This window comes from Macrobrachium nipponense, chromosome 26 (genome assembly GCF_015104395.2).
Source record: "Macrobrachium nipponense isolate FS-2020 chromosome 26, ASM1510439v2, whole genome shotgun sequence".
Taxonomy (NCBI): Eukaryota; Metazoa; Arthropoda; class Malacostraca; order Decapoda; family Palaemonidae; genus Macrobrachium; species Macrobrachium nipponense.
In genome coordinates, this window is record NC_087215.1 from 32,510,942 (window position 1) to 32,534,764 (window position 23,823).

The window sequence follows — 23,823 nt, forward strand, 5'->3', positions numbered from 1 at the left end:
CTTGTGGATCCGAGATCGGGGAGCAATAGGTCTCTAATCTGTGATTCTTGTTGGTCGCGAACAGGTCTATATTGGGCCTTCCCCACAGATGCCAAAGTTGTTGGCAAATCTGAGGATTGAGAGTCCATTCCGTGGGTAGGACTTGTTCTTTTCTGCTTAACAGATCTGCCCCCGGAACATTTTTCTCTCCCTGCACAACCTTGTGAGGAGAGAGATCTTCCTTTCCTGTGCCCAAATCAGCAGATCCTTTGCTGGATTCGTACAGGGAAAAGGAATGCGTCCCCCCTTGTTTCTTTATATAAGGGCGAGGGCTGTTGTGTTGTCCGAGTGAATCTGAATCCCCAGGCCTGAGACCTGTTCCTCGAAATGAACCAAAGCTAGATGAATGGCTGTAGCTCTTTCTTGTTTATGTGCCAGGACACTTGTTCTCCTTCCCAAGTGCCTGACACTTCTTGCGAACCTAGGGTCGCTCCCCACCCTGAATCTGAGGCGTCTGCAAACAACGCTAGGCGAGGGTTCTGTAAGCGAAGGGAGATTCCCTTGCTTAGTTTCTGTGGATCTAACCACCAACGGATATTCTCCTTGATCCGTTTCGGGATTGGAAATGTATCTCCTAGATTGTTGGACTTCCAATCCCACTTCTCCTTCAGATAAAATTGAAGGGGTCGTAGGTGAAGTCTTCCTAAGGAAACGAACTGTTCCATCGAGGAGAGGGTCCCCAGCAAGCTCATCCATTCCCTCGCGGAACAATGTTCTTTCCTTAAGAAGACTGACACCTTTTCTAAGCAGCGTTCTCTCCTTTCTGCGAAGGATACGCTAGAAAATCCGAGAATCCATCTGAATCCCCAGATAGACAATACTTTGCTGGGGAGTCAGCATGGATTTCTCGTGATTTACTAAAAGTCCTAAGGACTTTGTCAACTTTAGAGTAACTAATAGGTCCTCCAGACATTTTTTCTCCGATTGGGCTCTTATTAGCCAATCGTCCAGATATAACGAGATCCTGATCCCTTCCAGATGTAGCCAATAAGCTACATTCTTCATGATGTCCGTAAAGACTTGAGGGCAGTCGAAAGTCCGAAGCACATCGCTCGGAACTGGAACACTTTCCCTTGGAACATGAACCTCAGATACTTCCTTGCTGCCGGATGAATTGGCACATGGAAATACGCATCCTGAAGGTCCAGGGACACCATCCAGTCCCCTGGACGAAGAGCAGATAGAACAGAGGAAGACGTCTCCATTGAAAATTTCTTCTTCAAGACAAAGAAATTCAGGGCACTGACGTCTAGAACCGGTCTCCATCCCCCCGATGCTTTCGGTACCAGGAATAGCCGATTGTAGAATCCTGGAGACTGGAGATCTTGAACCAGTTCTACCGCTTCCTTGGAATCATCTGTTCCACTGCTTGCAACATAGCAAGCTTTCGGACCGGATCCGAGTATCTTGCGGTCAACTCGGAGTTGTCGTCAAGGGAGGATTTCCCTGAAGGGGATCAAGTATCCTTTTTTCAGGATAGAGAGGGACAGGAGTCCGCTCCCTTCTGCGCCCAGACTTTGGCAAAGTGGAGTAGCCTGGCGCCTACTTTCGTCTGGAGGACTTCCTGCTCATCTAGACTTCCCGAAGGACCTTCTAGATGGTCTACTCCTTCTCTCTGGTCTTCGACCTCTAAGAGGGGCTCTAGAAGAGGAGGCACCTCGAAAGGGCTGAACAAAAGAGGGTCTCTCTTTTTTCTCTATAGGCACTGCCGGCCTAAACTTCTTGGCTGAGTGCGTGAGGAGATCCTGAGTTGCCTTCTCCGTAAGAGATTTAGAAACCTCTCTAACAGTCTCTTGTGGAAAAAGGTGCGGGGATAATGGTGCAAAAAGAAGAGATGTCCTTTGCAAAGGTGATACTGCTCTTGCTAAGAAAGAGCTAAAGACAGATCTCTTCTTTAATACTCCCGTTCCAAAAAGAGAGGCAACTTCCACAGAACCGTCCATGACCGCTCTGTCCAGGCAAGCAGGACGCTCGAAAGTTCCTCCATGGAAACAAAGTCAGTGTCCTGAGCTCTCTTCGCTAACGCTCCTAGAGCCCAGTCCATAAAGTTGAAGACTTCTAGGGTTTTAAAGAGGCCCTTTAGAAGGTGGTCTAGCTCACACATGCCCCAAGTCGCCTTAGGCAGACAGCAACGACTTCCTCCTAGCAGAGTCCACTAAGGAAGCAAAATCCGCATCTGCGGAAGAAGGCAGACTAACCCCATAGGTTCTTTGGTCTCGTACCACCTTCCTGGTTTGCCTGTTAACTTGGAAGGAGGGCAGGAAAAAAACTGTCTTGCCCGCTTCCCTTCTGGAAGTCAACCACTCTGAAAAAGTTTTAATGCCTTTTTCATACAAGAGCGCGCATCTTGACGAAGGAAGACGACTTGAGAGCTTTAGTGCTGGACATCAACGATCCTGGTGAAGGAGGGTCCGCAGGATGAAGGGAGTCTCCGAACTCCTTTAGCAGCAAAAGAGAAAGTCTCTTGTAGTCAGAAACTGCTACATCTACTGGCTCTTCGTCTTCCGATACCTGGTCCAACTGATCCACAGAAGGAGATCGTTTTGGAGTGATCTGGCTCTTCCCGGGAGAAGAACTCCTTTCCCGAGAAGGGGAGTGCGGAACATTAGCACTCCTATAACGAGTGAGGCTCCTGTCTGTCGGAAACACTCTTGCGCCTACTAGACTCTTGTTGTCTAGGTTCGTCAGGTTCGTGGCGCTTGCTAGGCTCCTGGCGTCCTGATTCAGGGCGCTTGAAAAGATCCCCGCGTCCTGATTCCTGACGCTTAACAGGCTCTTGGCGCCCTAACACTTGACGCCTAACGTACTCCTGGCGTCCTGTCTTCTGGCGTCCTAACTCCTGGGCCCCTGCCCCTGACTCCTGGCGCCCTGACTCCTGGCGCCCTGACTCCTGGCGCCCTGACTCCTGGGCGCCCTAACTCATGGCGTCCTGGCTCATAGCGTCCTGATTCCTGCCTTCTAGCAGAATCCTGACGTCCTGATCCTGTGTTCTAAGAGGCTCTTGACGCCCTTTCTTGCGTCTTGCTGGCCTCTTTGCGCCTGTCTGGCTCCTGGTCCTGCAGACCCAAGGGATCCTGATACCTAATCGGTTTTCCCGGTTCCTTGCACCTAAACCGATCGAGACTTCTGCTCGATTCGCTGCGTCTCAGAGGGCGTTCGGGGAAAGACAGCCTATAGGGCGAAAGGGCTCTTTTCTCTCAGGAGAACAACTCCTATCACGAGTCTCTCGACGAAGGCGATAAACGCCCTGGAGATCGTGAGGGTTCTCTCCTATACGAAGCGGGGCGCTTAGCGGAACTCTTAACAGGGAGCGAGACATCCTTCCTCCTTGTAGAGTCCTTAGCAAAAGAGCCTACGAGCGAAGCTAACTGCTCTTGCAGATTAACCAAAAACTTCTTGGTCGGATCCTGAAGAGCAGGCTCCTCTTGTCTAGTCTTCTTAGGTCCCGAAGGCCAATCCTCGGGAAAAACGCTCTGGGCTGGAGTCAGCCGCGTCTCCTTTAGGCGCCTTCCAGGCTCTCTTCAAGGGCGCGAAAGGGAGGCCGAACTCCATCCTCGTTTAGGAGAGGAAGAGTCTCAGGCCGAAAAACACTCCTTTAGGACGCCTTTTCTGCGGCAATCCGTGGCAGCCTGGGACTTAACAACAGGATCTGCCGAAGGGACGCTTCTGACCGTTGGGGATGTTCTGCATCCTCCCTGCGGCTTTCGACATTCCTCCTCCCCTGGTCCTGGGAGTTTTGGAAGCGGTCTAGGCCTAGGAGCAATGAGGAAACCGGTTCAGACGCCCCCCCTCCCCCCCACTGCCACTGGGGACACTGCACAAGTCACTATCACCACTCTTACCTTGGTTTAGAGCTCGTAGCTGAGCTTGAAGTTTCTTAATTGAAGCTTTTACATTTTCCCTCTCTGACGAAGAATCTTTGGATTCAGAACAGGGAAGCAGCTGAGGCTAAGGGAAAATTGTTAGAAGGAGAGTTAATTTCTTGTTCTAAGGAGCAAGATCTACTAGATGACCTAGCTGAAGCCTTTCTCACTCTATCTCTCTCAAGCTTCCTAACATATGATGATAATTCCTTCCATTCAAGCTCCGTAAGGTTCTCGCATTCCACACAGGTGTTAATAAAAGAACATTCATTCTCCCTGCATTTAGCGCAAATACTATGAGGATCTAATGCCGATTTAGGCAGCCTAACCTTACAATCTTCCCTACTGCAAACTCTAAACATAGGTGAAGCCTTAGCGTCAGACATCGTGAAAGAGTAGTCAAAACCAAAGTCGAAAAACAGTCCACAATAAGCGTATGCCAAGCCAGAGAAAAAACAGAATACGTCACCAAAAAACCAATCCAAATTCTCGGCAAACGAGTTGAAATCCAAGATGGAGGAACGAACAATAGGTGTTGTCCGTTCAACCGACAGAGAAATTATGGCTTAGAAAACGGGAATAGTTCCAGACCCCGCCACCCAGCGGCGGGAATGGTGGATCACCTGACCTACCTGTCGCGTGTGCCGCGAGTTTTGAAATTCTGTCGGGACGACCGAGTTTATAGCTAAGTATATATCTGCTGGGTAAGTTACTTGTACAAAAATATACATTATATACAAGTATATTCATAGGCTCCTGTTAATCGAGCACCAACAATTCTTCTCAACTTTAAACGAGAATAAGAATAAGGACTGGAAGCAGACCTCCTTCATTATCTAATGAAGAGCGCAAAGGTGAAGCTGTCCCGAAGGGAGGCTTCTATGGCGATGACAGGATACCGAAGACGACTAGTTCATGCTGAACTGGTTGGCTGTTCTAAAAAAACGGGCACACTGGAGATGTGGAGTTAAAACTTCTTGGTAATATCCATTCCGAAAATAATTAACATACGTTCGGTGAGATCCTAAGATCTAACCAGGAATATAGTCAGTCATATTTGAACTCTGGAGAGTAGACTCTGTAGAGTTCCTCTTATTTCCGCACTCATCCCACTGTAACCCAGGAGTAGAGGGGAAAAAAGAGAGGAAGATTGACTGTTCTTGCCTGATCTTCTCACAACTTGCTGTGATGATAGCAATGCACAGACTGGGAAAACGTACAATTCGCCTTGGAGAAAAACGCTTCTTGAAGGGAGACCAGAGGTTCTCACTACCAAACGGAGCATTCTTTTCCTACCACTGGTTCATTCATGTGAACGTGACTGGTTTTTTCGTGCAAAAGTAAGTGAGAGTTCAGCAAAGTTTAATGCGCCAAAAGTTGACGAGAACTTACCACGTCTTGCTATGCATCTGTCTTCTCCATGATCAAACCTCATGATGAGGACTACCCAGAGAACCTCCTATTAGCTCCTCTAGATGTCTTGTGCCGAGGAACAGCGACTTCAAACCTTGGCACCTGATCAAGAGCCATTCCAGGCTTTCACAGGTGTGTCCGAGTCACCAAAGCGGCTCGGTTCCTTCTCTCACCCTGCGTCACTTGTCACGACAAAGAGAAGGTTCCCCATGAATGACTGTGGGTGTATAAACCCCTTTGGAGATTGTACACTAGGAGAGACTCGCAAACAAGTACCCAACACCCGGTTCCATGAACACATCCTTGGAACCAGAGACAGGAGAACAAACCTGGGTCCGAACTCCTGGGGCTCACGAGACACTAGATCCTAGGGACAGCGTCTTGGTTCCCGCTCGCAAAGGAGCAGGTGAGCCGATGAGAAAGCCAACTGCTTTCTCCTTGGGGGGAGGATGCAGGGAGAAGCTACCTTCCTCTTCTTAAGCCGGGAAGCCTTCGAAGAGAGAGGTAAGGAGGCGTCAGATGACGAAGACAAAAACAATGACCCCCCTCTGTGAAACTCAACAGACTGAAAAGATGACACCAGGACTGCAGAAGGACTGAAACACTGGGAAAGGAGGGTGGTATGCCAAGGCAAGGAACTGCACTGATCAAGAGCAAAGAGTTTGTTCAGCAGAGCCGGGCACTCGACCCGGCAGAGCTAGGCTGGTGAAGCAAGAGGCAAGTGAGCTGAGCAGATCACCACCACATAATTATGAGTGGTAATCCTCAGCAAAGAACAATCACTTCTTCCCAATTAACAATTCTCCTTCCAGGACTTGACCATTCATTCACCAAGAAAGTGTTGGCATATAGTACCAAGCTCTGCATAAACCCAAACCAGACTGAAGAGCGAACTTCTCTGTACTGGTAAAAGCTCACTTTGCTATCCCAGCGCTCATGATAGCAAGCGCTTGGGAGGTTCTAGAATTCTGCAGAATTCCTGCCCTCTGCGAGTTTCCAGACTCTCGTAAGACAATAATCTGGTGACCCTAGCCTTGTCCTGGTGCTCAGCAACATGATGAAGCCAAGCACTAGGCGAGTGCCAGTGAAACCAAGGGATCCAGGCGCTCGGTGAGACTCCCAGTTCTTGTAATAACAAATATCGGGAATGGCCGTCTCGCCCAAGTGTTTGGAAATTACAGAAAACCCACACATCCCGAAAATGCCCGAAATTACAAGGAATTTAAGCGCTCAGTGAGTCTCCTGATTCTTGTAATAAAATAATCGGGAATTTCTGTTTCACAAAAGTATTTGAGTCATAGAGGACCAAAACACTGGGAGAGTGCCAGAAATTCCAAGGAATTCAAACACTCAGCGAGACTCCCAAATTTTGTAAAACGATCATCGGGAGCAGTCCCTCTTCAACTTCCATAGAAATTGAGGGGGAAAAGGCATAAAAACCAGTCCTATATGAGAGCATTTAAGACTAGATTAAGAGTGAATTTCAACAGAATATGCAGGCGAGGCTCCCAAAATGCAAGACCCCACAGGGGACTGTGAATTGGAATCTACCCAAAAGGACAGACAGCCAGGGAGAACAGTCAAGGACAGACAGCCAGGGAGAACAGTCTCCAGGTGTTTGAATCCTAAGGATCGGAACACCAGGTGTCAAGATAGTGAGAAGTCTCACTGTCTTTGACAGAGGATCCTTCCTCAACGACATGGGCATACATCCAATGGGACCCTAACACACCTCCAGGGACTTAGGCCCCTACGCTGAATCCTGGGGAGACCACTCAACAGGATTTCTCCCATTCACCTCGTCCCTCCTGGTGTCGCCCGAGGGAGTAGAGGGAATAGGAGGGGAGGATCAGATGCTCTCATTCCTCCTCATGGTGAAGCTGTCAAAAGAAATGGGCCACATCCTTTCACCAACCTGGCATTGGTAAAATTGGCATGGGTCTAGGAGAGCATGGTCACCTTGGTGAGATGCTTTCCTGAGGAGAATGCAGAAGTTCTCGCTGAGCTGTAGCAGCGCCACTGCTAGCAGTGACGCTGGTAGTAGCAGCTTGGCTACCAGACTGGTGAGAACATGTATCGTCCTCACGACATATCCCAGCCCTCTTTGAGGCCAAAACCTCATGTGAAGAGGGCTATACAGGGGACCTCCTCTTAGTTTCTCTAGATGTCCTATCCCGGGGGACAGCAACATCAACCCTGGCACCTGACAAAAGCAGGTGTGTTCGAACTGTAGCTCGGTCCCTTCTCTTGTCCTTCACCCCATTTCAATGCCGAGAAGACTCCTCGTCACTGACTGTGGATGTACGAAACACCCCTTGAGGGGTTGTACATTCAGAGAAACTCGCAAACAAATCTCCAACACGGACCCGGTTCCATGAACAACGCCCCTGCTACCAGAGAGAGGAAAATGAACCTTGGTTCAAACTAATGAGACTCCCAAGACACTAGACCCTGGGGACAGCGCCACGGTCCCACTCCCGAAGGAGTAAGTGAGCCAACGAGAGGGCCAACTGCTTCCTCCCCTGGAGAAGGATGCAGACCCTTAGAAGTCTCATGGTGAGACTCCTAAAAGGCGGAGAAGCTACTTTTGTCTTCTTAGGCTGGGAAGTCTTCGAAGAGGGAGGTGGGGAGGAGTGAGATGATGATGAAGACAAAGACGACGACAACACCTTTCGAGACCTCTTCTTTGCCAACTTCCACAGAACTACTTCTAAATGATGAAGCATAGTCATCCCAGAAGTAGAATTAACAACCACAGGGTAGTTGTCTAAAAGCTGTCCAGTGATGAAACTACAAGATAACAGGAGCAAATCAAATGATTTTTACAGCAGGGGAACCGTTTCTTGTTGGACGAGTGAGTTATGTGCTCACCTAATGATTTGGTAGTCACGAGTTTGATTCCCTGCTCTGCCAACATGGAATCAGAGGAATACATTTCTGGTGATTAGAAATTTATTTCTTGATATAGTGTGGTTCGGATCTCACAATAAACTGTAGGTCCTGTTGCTAGGTAACTAATTGGTTCCTAGCCATGTAAAAATATGTAATCTTTCAAGCAAGCCCTAGGAGAGCTGTTACTCAGCTTAGTGGTCTGGGTAAACTAAGATATATACTTAACTTTTCAGCAGGGGAACAATACACACACTCGAGGGCTAATGTCACAGTATGCTAACGAGTCATGAGTACAATTCCAATGGTTAAGGTAGCCAACACAAAGAGACATCCAACCATACATTGCTGTAATCTACTATTGCTCACTGTTAGCCTGCAGAAAAAAGAAAATACAGGTATTCTCCTACTTACGATGGGGTTAGGTTCCGAAAAACCCTCGTAAGTGAGAAAATCGTATCTCGGATATAGCCTAGGGCCTTACACTAGTTAATCAGTACCATATAGGCTAGGCTATATACACATATATGGAAGATTAGCCTACACTACACAGAATATACCTATACTATAAGTATAGTAATTATTAATATCAGCTAGTTCGGGTGTTTCAATGCAGATTGACTTATGATAATTAAGTATAAAAAGAAACTTAATAATAAGAACAAGGATCAGACTGTAGCGTAAAGGGTACTCACAAGATTCGGTCAGTTGTCGGCATACGTGATCGGTGTCAGGCTGTTCATGGCTACTATAACTAAAGATCGGAAGAGGAGGATGATGATAAAGCAGCAGGATCATCAATTCGCTCTTCCTCAGATAAAATTTCTTCTTCTGTAAGTTCAGGTGTCTCGAGGAAACAACTGTTCCGAGACGTACAGGATCGAGTCTCAAGTGAGGGGGTAGGGCTGGGGGGAAGGAAGCGGCGGAATGCACTGGAGTCGTTCTCTTGAAGAACAAATCCATTGTAGGTTGCACAGTGCGTTTTTTCGTTCTTCATAAATTAATCGGTAACATGCAACACGTCTTGATGAGCCTCTGAACTTGGCCAAAAACCGTTTTCCTCGTCCCATCATTTCACTTAAAATTTTCAGTCCTTGATCAAATAAAGCCAAACGCCTCTGCCAGTTTTTAGTCGTAAAACGTTCGCTCCGGCTCTTTTATTTCTTCTTCTTTCTGCTTTTTTTTCTCTCTGCAAGTGCAATTAAATCCTCTGCCGTTAGCTCTACATCTTGCACATCTATAAGTTCTTGGATATCTTCCTCGTCAATTTCTAAATCTAAACTTTTCCCAAGTATCAAGATCTTTTTATTGATTTCCACTTCTTCTTCATTCTGATCGAAAACCTTTAAACGAGTTCACATACACTTTCAGCAGATTTTTCCAGACCCCATTCATACACTCTTTCTTTACCTCCTTCCACGCCCTTCCAATGTTCATAATGGAGTTAAGAACACTAAATTCTTTCCAGAAACTTCTGAGATCTTTCTCCTCGTTATCCGTAGCCTGAACAGCCTGCGCAACGTGTTCCGAGATAATACGCCTTGAACCGTAGCCACAGCACCCTGATCCATGGGTTGTATGAGAGAAGTTGTGTTTGGTGGCAGAAACACAACTTTTACATTCTCGTTAATACTATCTCCGATGTGCTGAGGGTGGCCAGGAGCATTGTCGAGAATCAGAAGAATTTTGAAGGGGATGTTATTTTTTCTACAATAATCTTTCACTTCCGGAACTGAAGCAATGAACGAACAGTCCTCGAACAATATTGCAGTCATCAAGCTTTTTTATTATGACGGTAATGCACAGGAAGTGTCTGCTTGTCGATGTTTTTTAAAGCCCTTGGATTTTCTGAGTGATAAATCATAAAGGGCTTAAGTTTATACCCAGCCACATTTCCCCAAGCAGAAGAGTCAATCGATCCTTGTATGCTTAAAACCCGGGCATCACCGTTTGCTTCTTTGTGGATGTAGGACCGTTGTGGCATAAGTTTCCAATAAAGTCCGGTTTCGTCAACATTAAAGATTTGCTCTGGCAAGTAGCCTTCATTAACGACGATCTCGTTAAAAACATCCTTAAATTTAGCGGCCCCGTCGGCATCAGCGCTTGCTGCTTCACCGCTAATTTTCACACTGTGAAAATTATGGCGGTTCTTGAAACGACGAAACCATCCAGCACTTGCTGCAAAACTTTTGTTGTGGTTATCATCATAATTCTTCTTCAGCTCTTCAAAAAGCATGCGCGCCTTTGTCTGAATGGTTTAAGAGGCGTGAGCGGCATACGCTTTTTGTATTGATCCTCCATCCACGTGACCAGTAATTGCTCTCCATTTCTCCAAAGGGCCCTATCCTCTTCTTTGATATAACCGTTGAATGAACTGAAGCAGATGCCTTACAGCATCCATACGCGTTTCTTGTCCTTGAGGATGGGGTGGATACCGTCGGATTGCCGAATAAACGTTCGTCACGTGCAGATAACCATGACTGCCTTTCCCGCTTCACGCTGGTTATTATTTTCAGTTTCTGCTCCAAAGTGCTGGATGCCTCTTCTTTTTTGCACTACCAGCAGGACACCATTGTTTGTTTGGCAGACATAGTTTTTTTGTTTTAATTTTCGGTACTTAAAAAACTCTCAAATCACAAACGAACACCGACCTAATGTTTCTTGGTTCAAAACGAGCGCAAGTGAGGTCGAACTCATTGCCGCTGTACCTACGCCAGCCTCTTGCTCTCGGGCCAACATATCGTACAGCGTAGTACGCTGCTGCCAGCGCTCGCTGTGCGCGAAATTTAAAAATACGCATTTTCAACTTTTTTTTTTTTTTTTTTTTTTTTTTTTTTTTTTTTTTAGTAGTATTAATTGCTAACCCCATCGTAACATCGGATTATCGTAAAATGAATTATCGTAACATCGAGCACTACCTGTATCCTTAAAAAGGACACTCCTTTCGCATCAAAGGGCACTGCCCTCTGTGACAAGAGGAGACACCTCAAATATCAACACCACACGAAACCAACCCTCCCTCCCTTTGTCTGGTAAGCTAGTGAAAAGGGCAAAGGAGACGGGGGATTAATCACCAGAGGAGAAAAAAAACAAAGGGCAAACCTTCCAAGTTTCTTTTTGGTAATTTTCCAAAGCGTAAGCGATAAAGGTGTAGATGCACCCTTGCCACCAACTCTTAACATACAAAAGGGAAAAGTGGCCAGCAAGGCTTATCACAAAAGTTGGGTTTGTATATTAATTATTAATGCCGATTAATTATTAATATCAAACATAGTATATATTTAAAACATATAAGAAACAATAAAAGAAAAATCCCACAGGGAAATCTTAATTAACAACCAGTCAGCAAGAGCTAAAAAACATGTCTTCACTCAAAGAGAGCCGCAAGCAAATTGGAGTGTTTATGTCCGGGCAGGCGGGTCTTCCTGCCTACCAGGCAGTAGTTACTGCTTAACCAACTTGTTCAAGGATTTAACAGCCGTATTCAGCTACTACGCAGCAAGTATATCCTATTGTAAAGGACCAAGGGTTTGTATGTCATGTAGGAACACAGGATTTCAACTGATTGACTTGGCTCAATTTGGATGCCTTTGCAACAGGACAACTTAAATCTTTGACTACAAACGACCAACAAAATGAGGGCAGCGAACAGAATAAGTCAAAGACTTGCTGTGAAAAAGTACTTAATCCCCACTTCAATAAAATAAAGACTTGAGTGGAGGATGAAAGATTTCATTAACAGTAGAGAAACTAACAAGCTCAAAAATTTACAGTCGATTCCTACCTTTTGTATAGTAGAGTTCATCTCCTCGTATCTTGTGGCAGGTTTCACAGTAACAGAGATTACCTTCGCTGTTGAAGTATCCTTCTGTAAAATTAAAGCAACTTTGGATGAAAATTCCTTACATTACTGGTACATAATGATGCCAAGAACATTCAGTTACCATTTTTCTCATAACACCTTTATTTTAATTTGTGGGAGGAACCTGACTAGGTGTAACATCATTATAAAATAAAATGGGTACAGTCGACCCTCGCTTATTTGTGGTTCAGCATTCATGGCTTCAGTTATTCTTGGATCTTTTGAGTAGCATGCATCCACATTAGTCTTAGAAAATTCACCTATTCGCAGGCTTATTCATAGAGCAATTACTGTATTTTTATATTTTCATGATTAAATGTTCAAAAATGGTATATTTGGTGTTTGAACTATTAAAATAGGCAGTTATAAGCAGTTTAGAGGGTTTTTTTGGTGTTACAGCTATTAAAATGGGCACTTATAAGCATTTTTAGAGGGGATTTCAGCATTCGTGGTTGGGTGGTACACAACCATGAATACCAACGACAGTATGAATATATTCTCTCCACTTTTTCATAACACTTTTCAAGTTATTCTTAAGAGGGACCTGATTCAGTATACCATCAGTGCAAAATAAAGTGGATCAACATCCTCCTAGACTTCTCCAACACTATTCTTGAGTAGGACCCTACTCATTTACCATCAATGTACACCAATGTCAAGTCAAGTCGTCCTTTACAGTCAATGTACAACAATGTAGGTAATATTCCCTCAGACTTCCCATTATAATTTAGTTTTACAGAGGGACCTGACTCATTGAACCAGCAGACCAAAAGAATATAGGTTGATCAGCCTTCTCATAACACTATTTACGTCATTCTTAAGAGAGACTTGATCTAGGACACTAACTGTATCTAAAAGCCTTCTCAGTTATTCCTAAGAGTGACCTATCTCAGCATACCATCAACATAAAAATGTAGATAAAATATAAAATAAATAATAACAGTTACAGAAAATTAAACAAAACAAAATGAGAAAAAACAAAGAAGAATAGAAGGCCGAAGAATAGAACACGACAAAATTTAAGCAAGTTCACATTACCACTATACAAATATAAGGCATAATAACAAGGGAACAAAACTGCCTTGTAAAAATGACGAGAGAGAATTAGGATAAGAATCATACAGTCAGGAAAAAATGACCAGGCCAAGAGAATAAGTGAGCACCATAAGTGCACACACACACACACACACACATACGTATATATATGTTGTGTATATATATATAATTATATTATATATCTACTAATATTATATATAATAATAGTATATATATATATATATATATAGTATATCTATAATATATATTATATAATATCTATATATGTATAATATAGTATATGGTATATATATATATATATATAGAATATATTATCACTATCTATATATTATAATGTATGTAATGTATGTATTATTATATGTTAATGTATGTGTGTATGTTAATATGTATATGTATTAATGTTGATGTATATATATACTACTATATATATAATATATATTTATATAATGTATGTATAGGTAATGCATAGTAATATATATATACTTATAATAACTTATATATATATACTATATAGTACTATTAATGTATAATATATTATATATATATAGGTATATTTATATATATAATATGTATGTATGTATGTATATGTACATGTGTGTGTATATGTAGTATTGTATGTATGTATGTATGTATGTATGTATTGTATAATATTATATATATATAATATAATATTATATATATATATGTATGTATGATGTATGTATGTATGTATATATTAGTATATATATATATATATATATATATATATATATATATGTATGTATGTATGTGTTTATATATATATTATATTATATATATATATATATATATATATATATATATGATAGTAGTATGTAGGTTTATATAATATATATATATATATATATATATATATATATATATATATATATATATATATATATAAATATAAACCTATAAAAAACCTAAGGTCAGTAAATTGTCTTTCTCCTAACTATACAAACCTGAGGTCCATTATACTAATGCCCACCTCATGCCAGCCTTCAATCTGTTACCTGGGCCTGAAGCAAATTGGAATATATATATAATATACAGGCAGTCCCCGGGTTACGACGGGGGTTCCGTTCTTGAGACGCGTAGTAAGCCGAAAATCGTCGTAAGCCGGAACGACGCTTGGAAATATGTCTTAAACTAATAAAAAGTTATAAAAAACCTTACTTGTAATCCTTTGGACCACTACATGTTGTTTCCTGTAGTTTACGTACAACCTGGAGTTATTTTCATAAAAGAATGCGGTGGTTCTTGAAGGTAAAAACTATTGTAATCCTCTGGTGACACTACATTCTTGAAGTTTTATGTACAACCTGGAGTGATTTTGCCAAATCTTGAGGGCTACAAGAACAGCTGATTACTATTTACGTATCATATAGACTAATTAAAGTAAACGTATCTTTAAATAGGCTTATATATTGGTATCAACAAAACATTTCCTACTATGAGTCAGAGGCCGTTTAATGAAACGAACACTTCTCTGTCCTATCTGTTCAGAAAATAAATGTTACGTCAATCCCCGAGACGGTGACCATTGTTGCCAAGGCGTCTCTCTCTCTTCTCTCAATCTCTCTCTCATCTCTCTCTCTCGCTCTCTCTCTCTCTCTCTCTCTCTCTCTCTCTCTCTCTCTCTCTCTCTCTGATCAAATTACACTGGAACTTTGACATACGATTGCCCTAATATACGAATGTTTTGAGATACAACAGAAAATTTGCGAAAATATAAGCTTTGATATACAACGAAATATTTGAGACGATTTTGCGATGAGTGTTAGTTGTATAGGCGATCGATAAATTGCGTTCAGTCTGTTTGTTTGTTGGTGCTGCATGTTAACACGTCGTTGTTTAGTTCGCTGTATTTGCGCCTATTTTTCGTGTTATTTTGTCTATTTTATTATTAACCATGGGTCTCAAAGCTAAAGACAAAGCAGGTGATAAGAAAAAACCCAAGAAAATTATTTCGATGGAAGCAAAACATGAAATTATAGCAAAGCATAAAACCTTCCAAAGGCATCACCATTATTTCTAAACTACAAACTGATTAAAATAAAAAATGAAAATTAGTTTAGCAATGTTATTTCATTGTGTTTATTACGTAGTTATTAGTGTACATACGTAAATAAAAAGAGAACAAATCGTTCCCTGCCACCCTTCCCTACCTCCTCCCCCTGCTGGCCTCACGTCATCTTTCGTTGTGGTAAGTAAAATTCCTTTCTTTTTTTTAATTGATTTTATTAACATTTATTATCATTTATCACATTGCTGTTATTTTATCATTATGTGTGTTATTACTAGTTTATTTGTGTATAAATTGTGTATATTATATGTAATTTAGCTGTGTTTAGGTGTGGTTTCATACCGCTAGAACGGATTAATACATATTACATTATTTTAAATGGGAAAAAATGCTTTGAGATACAACTGTTTTGATATACGACGATGGTAACGGAACAAATTAAATCGTATGTCAAGGTTCCAGTGTACTGGATATTGTCTCTCTTTGGATACTTCGATTTTGCCAAATCTTGAGGGCTACAAGAACAGTTGATTACTATTTACGTATCATATAGACTAATTAAAGTAAACGTATCTTTAAATAGGCTTATATTTTTAGTATCAATAAAACATTTACTGGCATGAGTCAGAGGCCGTTTAACAAGAAACGAACACTTCTCTGTCCTTAACTCGGAGCGTCGGAAGACACCTCTCTCTCTCTCTCTCTCTCTCCTCTCTCTCTCTCTCTCTCTCTCTCTCTCTCTCTCTCTCTCTCGTTGTAATCTAACCAGAAACTTCGTTTTGTTATTATTACTGGAAACAAGCAATGATTTTTTTCATTATTTGTGCTTTTGGACTGTTATATGTAAACTTTGCGCACCGCAAGCTAGTTTGTATTCATTCGCTCGGAAACTAGTTCCGCATATGAGGCGTCACTAAAAATCATAGAAAAATACGACATAAAAAGTGTCGAAAATCATCATAACCTAAAAATTTTTGTTGTAATCTAACCAGAAACTTATTTTTATTAATATACTGTGCTAAACTATAAAAGATTTTTATCATAGTATGAGTTTTTTAAAAGCGTCGTTAACTCGGAGCGTCGGAAGCGTCAGCGTCGTAACCTCGGAACAAGCGTCGTAACCCAGGATGGATTTTTCCATTGAATATTTAAGAAAAAGCGTCGTAACCTCGGAACGTCGTAAGCCGGAACCGTCGTAACCCGGGGACCGCCTGTATATATATATATATATATATATATATATACATATTATATATATATTCCAATTTGCTTCAGGCCCAGGTAACAGACTGAGGGCTGGCATGAGGTGGGCATTAGTATAAAGGACCTCAGGTTTGTATAGTTAGAAATACAATTTACTGACCTTAGGTTTACATAGTTAGGAAAAATACAATTTACTTTCATAAATTGTGATTTGTTCCTACACAATATACAAACCCTCGGTCCTTTACAATAGGAAGACTCACCGATTGGAGGGAGGAATCTGAGTGAGCCTCTATGAACCAACTGGAGTTCACCAAACCTGAGATTTTCTTCCTGGTCTTGAGAGCATGGAAGGAAATCCAGCCTCTGTCAATTTGATCAGTGTTGAACTGCGAGGTCAAAAGTCAGACGACTGGGTAATTTCATACAGAGGTTTCAGCAAAGAACCATAGTGTCAGACACAATAAGGCAATTGAAATTATTGGGTTTGTCTTTTGTGCCTCCTTTTTCCCCCTTGCTAGGGGAAGGAGAGGATATATGCTTCTATAATCTAGTCAAAGAAAATAGATTGGTAGCTCTAAGGAAGTCTTCCCTGCATTCGCCGCCAGGTCCAGCATGTAACAGTCCGCCTCCTCTCTGCCCAAAGGAAGAGTGTAGGATGAAGGAGATTAAGGAGAGCCAGTTATTCCCGCAATCATACACATTCATACCGTACGTACGCAAAATGCAAACCTTGTCCTGTTAAAAGGAGCTGGGAAGCTACAGAATTTGTTGAGCAGCCACTACCAGTCCCAAGGAAAATGTGTCCAAGAACCTGTGGACAAAATCCTAAAGGTTGTGTGAAGTGAAGGTGGTCAGGTGTTACCAAACGCCCGCCTTCGGTACCTGTTGAACCAGCAGGTTCTTATGGAATGCAAGGGAAGGGCCATTACCCCTGACTTTGTGAGCTCTCAGACGAAGGGTATTGGTGTCGTCTTCTCCAGCAGCGGAGTACGTCTTCGTGATCGTCTCACATATCCAGAGAGAAACAGTCTTCTTGGACACCTCTTTCTTGGAACCTCCAGTGCTAACAAATAGTCAACACTCAGGGCAGAGATGTCAAGCCTTCTTCAGATAGTGCTGTAGCACTCTAACAGGACAAAGCAGCATTTTGCTCGGATCATCACCAACAAAGTCACTCAGGGAGGGGATCGTAAAAGACTTGAACCTATCATCAAGGATCGATGGGTTCCGAGTCTTCGCAACAAAGTCCGGAACAAAATCAAGTGTAACCGATCCCCATCCCCTTGAGAGTTATACGAAGAAGGAAAGTCCATGCAGTTTACCAACTCTCTTCACTGATGCCAAGCCAAGCAGGAAAATGGACTTGAGGGTCACATCCCTGTCTGACGACTCTTGTAAGCGCTCGTACGGCGCACAAGTCAGGCTGAGCATCATGAGAGTCACATCCCACCCAGGAGGCCTGAGATCTGAGATCCCTGGGTGGGCATGATCTTTTGAAGCTTCTCATAATCTAATGATATCTCTAGGGAAGAGGAGATATCTACACCCTTCAGCTTTAGGTCTAGGCCTAGTGCAGCCCTATAGCCTTTTACAGCTGAAACAGAGAGGCTTCTCTCAGCAAAGGAGGATAAGGAAATTTGCAACCTGCTGAAGAGTGGCTCTGAATGGAGAGAGATTGCATCCACAACACCAACCCCAGAAAAAGACCCACTTTCTCTGGTATACCACTGCAGAGGACTGTCTGAGGTATCCACCCAACTCTGTTGCTCCTCGGCAAGAAAAGCCTCTCGCTCACAACTGATGGTGGATAACCTGCAGCCATGAGGACACAGGGAAGGCCCTGCCTGATGGTACCATTCTAAGTGCAGTTGACACAGAAAATTATGCTAGGGCAGAATCCCTCTCAGTGCCTCAGAGAGCAGAGCCAGCAGGTTGGGATACCAAATTGTCTGAGGCCATTTGAGAGCCACAAGAATCATCCTGAGAGTCGAGGTGGTCGGCTGATCACTTTGCAAATCAGACAAAACAGAGGAAAAGCATACAGTTTGAGGTTGTCCCATGAGTGTTGGAGGGCGTCCTCTGCAGCGGAACATGGGTCCAGTACAATGGAGCAGAAAGTCTGTAACTTCCTGTAGTACCGGGTGGAGAACAGGTCTACAACCGGTCGCCACCCCCTCATCCCTGGAGACTGGTCCAACACAACTTTCACAGTGCCCTTGCTCAGCATTTCCTGCACTTCTTGCTTCAGTGCTAGGTCCTTCTGCGAATTGTTGAAGCATGTCTTGATAAGAATGGGAAAGTTGGTGAGAGGTGGCTGAGACTTGAAGTGCAGTACATATCAAGGATGGCGTTCTTTCTCAGCCAGTGCAGATTCTTATTGAAGGAGTTAATAATTCTTTAAATGCCAAGGGAATTAAAAGTGATGCAGAGGTGTTCAGAGAGGCGTAAGCCTTGTTGGATTTCAACAAAGGGGACTTGGCAAATCACTGCCACAGTTTTCAGTATACAAAATGCCAGTCATGGACCGAACTACAAGCATTTTTGAGGGCAGCCTATGGTACAAAGGAACATGGGGATACGGTCCGAGACCTGAGGGTTTTTTACAAATTAGGAAGGGTCATCAGAAGACCATGACTGAGCATAGCTCTCAGCTTTTTGATGCAGCAGAAGAACTGATACAGAAATTGAAAAATTCCACATGGGTAAACAGTAATAATATCTCCCTTGGTAAACTGTTGCATTTTTCCTAGGTTCTACATGATGTCCCGGACGCCATTGTAGATAGCTTTGATGAGAACATTGAATCTACGTCAATGACGAACTGACGTTCAAATGTCCCACTAGCACATTTTTTAATGGGACCAGTCCAAGAAATTGAACACAAAGGGATTTAAATTTCCCTTCCCCAACTAAGTGCAAAAGTGGAATATAAGAGGGGATCTGTGGATCCAGGACAGCAGTTGCGCTGCTTCAATTGTAATAAGCAAGGGCAAACCAAGAAACTTTGCGGAGTAAAATATTGTGGAACATGCAAAAGTGCAAATCACTTAGGGCGGTTTTGTCCATCTCAGAAACAGAGGAATGCAAGACCCACACCTCAGAACTCTGGGAGTTCTAATACGAGAGCTTCCCAAGCAGGTCACTCAAAAGGGGCCAAGAGATCGGCAAAATTTTTTGAAAGCCGAGCAACAAAAAGGGTACAGATGACTTGTACATGCCATTGTGGTCTCGTGGGGGATGTTCCAGAGCCAAAGCCGATAGTACAAGGAACAGTGGGGGATGTGAAGGTCCCAATTTTTATTGACAAGGGAGCTTCAGTTTACTTAATGGACTATGGTCTATATCAGTCGATATTCTCCAAATATTCTTTAATATCTTCAACAGAGACGGTGTGTGATGTGCAAGCCCACAGATTAAATACCTTAGGTTTTATAAGAGTGCGGTTCGCACTGGGTGATCGAATGCTAACCAAACCATTTTTGGCAATAAAATGGGTTGCGTTGGGAAATAGGCTTTTGTTGGGCCATCCTGCATGCAGGAGAAACAAGATATCGGCCCATACAGGTGTTAGTGGCCTAAAGGTTGGGATACCAGGTATTTTTATTCCATATGGAACTGAAGTAAATAAGGATATTGATGTTAGCATGGGTGATAATGGTGTTAAGTTTGGTGGTGATATTGGTGATAATAATGATGACATTGGTGACAATAATGCTGATGATAATGGAGGAATTGTTAATAATGGTGATATTGATAACAATGGTGACACTGATACTGACATGGGGTCATTTTTGATGGTATGCGGAATACTTATATAAATTTGGGTGATAATTATGTGGGGTGTGTAACATGGGATGAATAACCAGTCACAGGAGGGCGCTGTTTATGATGGCCATGGGGATACTAACAAATATAAAGGCCTGTTAGAGGAAGAACTTCTTTTAAATCCAGGTACAATGACTAGGGTGAAAGTCAGGTTAAGGAAAGTGAAAATGCCCACAGCGGTGTGTATAATTGAGGGTAGTGAAAAATTAAAAGGTGTTATTAGCACCGTATCGGTGAACAAGGTATCAAATACAGTTGTCAAATGGGTGGAATTGTTGAATTGTAATGATACAGTTAGGAAATATCAGAAGTATACTTATGTGGTAGACCTTTGGGATTGGAGTGAGGATAGTAGTTCAGTGGCTATTGTAGAGGGGAAAAGTGAGTTTTCAGAGGCAGAAATGCAAATGAGGAGGAAAATCTTCAAGGATCACTTAGCTAATGTAGACTACAACAATCATACTGAAGCTTTAAGCAAAGTTTTGGGTGAATTTGGGAATATTGTGTCTTTAAAAAGGGATAGTTAGGGCTGACTAGGTGCTAGAACATAAGGTGAATCTAGGAGAGGGGACTAAACCCACTTTATTCCCACGTACCGTATACCCTACAAAATCAGGGAACAGGTAAAGAAAGAGGTTAGTAAAATGGGGGAAGAGGGAATTATTAGGCCCAGTGTGTCCCTGCACAACTTCTCCTTGTTGGTGGTGCCTAAGAAGGAAGGTTCAGTCCGAGTATGTGTAGATTTCCTTAAATTGAATGAAAAGACAATTCCTGACCGTTACCTGCAAACCAGACCTTTCTGTGAAAATTGGAGGATGTAGGATCTATTCGTCAATAGACCTTTTGTAGGGATTTTTGCAGGTTCCTCTAAGTGGAGATAGTTGGGAATTTACTGCATTCTCATTGCCCAAGGGACATTTCAAGTTTACTCGGATGCCTCTTGGTTTATCGGGTAGTCCTATGACTTTTATGAGTTTAGTGAACACAGTTTTGCATGGGCTATTGGGCAGGAACGTCTTTGTGTACATGGATGATATAGATTGCAAAAGATTTGATTGAGTATAACATGGAAATACTCAGGGAAGTTCTTAGGAGATTATGGTTAGCAGGCTCAAAAATTAAGTTAGCCAAGTGCGACTTCTTAAAAAAGCCGATTGCATATTGAGGTCATGTCATATCTAAAGAGGAAGTTAAAGTAAATGACAATTAAGTCAAATCAATTGCAGATTTTCCTGTCCCCAAGATGAAAAAGCAAGTCCATTCCTTCTTGGGAATGGCTGGCTTTTTAGTTTTGTGAAGGGTTTTCTATCTTGGCAGCTTCTTTAACATATGTGTTGCGGGAAGATATTAAACTTGGGGGGGGGGTTGGGGGGGGGGGGGGGTTGATCTGCAACAGGTAGCTTTTCAGAGAGTTAAGGATGCATTAATGAATCCCCCGTCCTGAAATTTCCGGCTTTCAATGAACCTTTAACTGATGCCAGTCAGGAGGGTATAGGTTCCTGCCTTATGCAGAAATTTGAAGGGAAATTCCATCCAATAGGTTATTATAGCATGAAATTTAAGACAAATGGTAGCAATGAAAGGTTAATAGCCACCGTAGATAAGGAAGCCTTTTCTGTAGTATCAAGCTTAACACATTTAACCCTCTTACGCCAACTGGACGTATTTTATGTCGACATTTTTTGTCTCCCGTGTGCCGACTGGACGTATTTTACGTCAACTTACAAAAGTTTTTTTTAAAATTCGCGGAAAAATACTTATAGGCCTACCAGCCTAAAACTTTTGAATCACGCGCCTTGGGGGATGCTGGGAGTTCACGGATCAAGGTGTTGTTTTGTTTACAATCATTACGCAGGCGCACAAGTGCGAATTTCTTTCTTGCCGCACTAAAAAGTATCTGTGACACATCTCGGAAATTATTTCGTCACTTTGACATAATTTTTGTAAATTAGCCGTTACATGAAGTATTATATATGAAAATGTGCGCATTTTTATGTAAAATACAACAATAAAATACTCATGATTGTAGTTTTTATCGGTTTTGAGATATCTTCATATAAATAATGATATTTGCCAAAATTTCAACCTTCGGTCAACTTTGACTCTACCGAAATGGTCAAAAAACGCAATTGTAAGCTAAAACTCTTATATTTTAGTAATATTCAATCATTTAACTTAATTTTGCAACTAATTGGAAGTCTCTAGCACAATATTTCGATTTATGGTGAATTTATGAAAAAACTTTTTCCTTACGTCCGCGCGGTAACTCTTCCGAAAAATATCATACATGCGATTGTGGTAATGTTTGCACCATTTTAAAATTAGCCGTTACATAAAGTTTTATATATGGAAATGTGCGCAATTTCATGCACAATACAACTAAAAACAACCCATGGTTGTAGCTTTTATCAGGTTTGAGATATTTTCATATAAATAACGATAATTGCCAAAATTTCAACCTTCGGTCAACTTTGACTCTACCGAAATGGTCGAAAAACGCAATTTTAAGCTAAAACGCTTATATTCTAGTAATATTCAAGCATTTACCTTCATTTTGCAACAAATTGGAAGTCTCTAGCACAATATTTCGATTTATGGTGAATTTATGAAAAAATAACATTTTCTTTACGTCCGCGCGGTAACTCTTCCGAAAATATCATACGTGCGATTGTGGTAATGTTTGCACCATTTTAAATTAGCCGTTACATAAAGTATTATATATGAAAATGTGTGCAATTTCATGTAGAATACAACAAAAAATAATTGAAGGTTGTAACTTTTCTCATTTTTGAAATATTTGCATATAAATCACAATAAATAGAAAAAAAACCACGTTTGGTCAACTTTGACTCTACCGAAATGGTCGAAAAACACAATTGTAAGCTAAAACTCTTACAGTATAGTAATATTCAGTCATATATCTTCATCTTGAAACAAATTCGAAGTCTCTAGCAAAATATTTAGATTTATGGTGAATTTAAAAGAAAATCTTTCCTTCCCTCCGTGCGCGGATTCTCCGCCACAAATCTCCGAAATGCGTACGTCCCATTCTCGGAATATTTGCTCCTTTTCATATTAGGCATTTCATAAAGTTTTATATATGAAAATGTGCGCAATTTTATGTAGAATAAAACGAAAAATATTTGAAGGTTGTAGCTTTTCTTATTTCCGAAATAATTGCATATAAAAAATATATATATATAAAAATTCGACATTCGGTCAACTTTAACTCGTCAGATATGGTCGAAAACTGAAATTGTAAGCTAATACTCTTACAGTATAGTAATATTCAATCATTTGTCTTCATTTTGAAAGAAATTGGAAGTCTCTAGGACAATATTTAGATTTATGGTGAATTTTTGAAAAAAATAATTGTTTACATCCGCGCGTTACAAATTCATGCATTATTTTGTGATAATATTTTCTCTGTGTTGCTTTTATCGTTTTACAATGTGTTATATACCAAAATGATTGAAATTTAGTGTACATTACAACGAAAAAAACAGTAACTTGTTACCTTTAACCGTTTTGCGCACAGCCCGATTTGAATACAATTATATATGAAATTTCGTTTTTGCGCTATCATATATCGCATTATTTATATAGGATAATGATAATTTTTTTCATTTCTGATGGTTGCATAC

General features: G+C 41.7%; 1 protein-coding gene across 1 annotated transcript in view; it reads right to left on the reverse strand.

Annotated features, from left to right (window-relative positions):
• LOC135200161 (neuralized-like protein 4) overlaps positions 1-23,823 on the reverse strand; it is a 304,677-nt gene that overhangs the window by 26,672 nt on the left and 254,182 nt on the right. Inside the window, exon 24 of the mRNA XM_064228519.1 lies at positions 11,989-12,072. Coding sequence (XP_064084589.1) covers positions 11,989-12,072 — 84 coding nt within the window. The remainder of the gene's footprint in view (positions 1-11,988; positions 12,073-23,823) is intronic.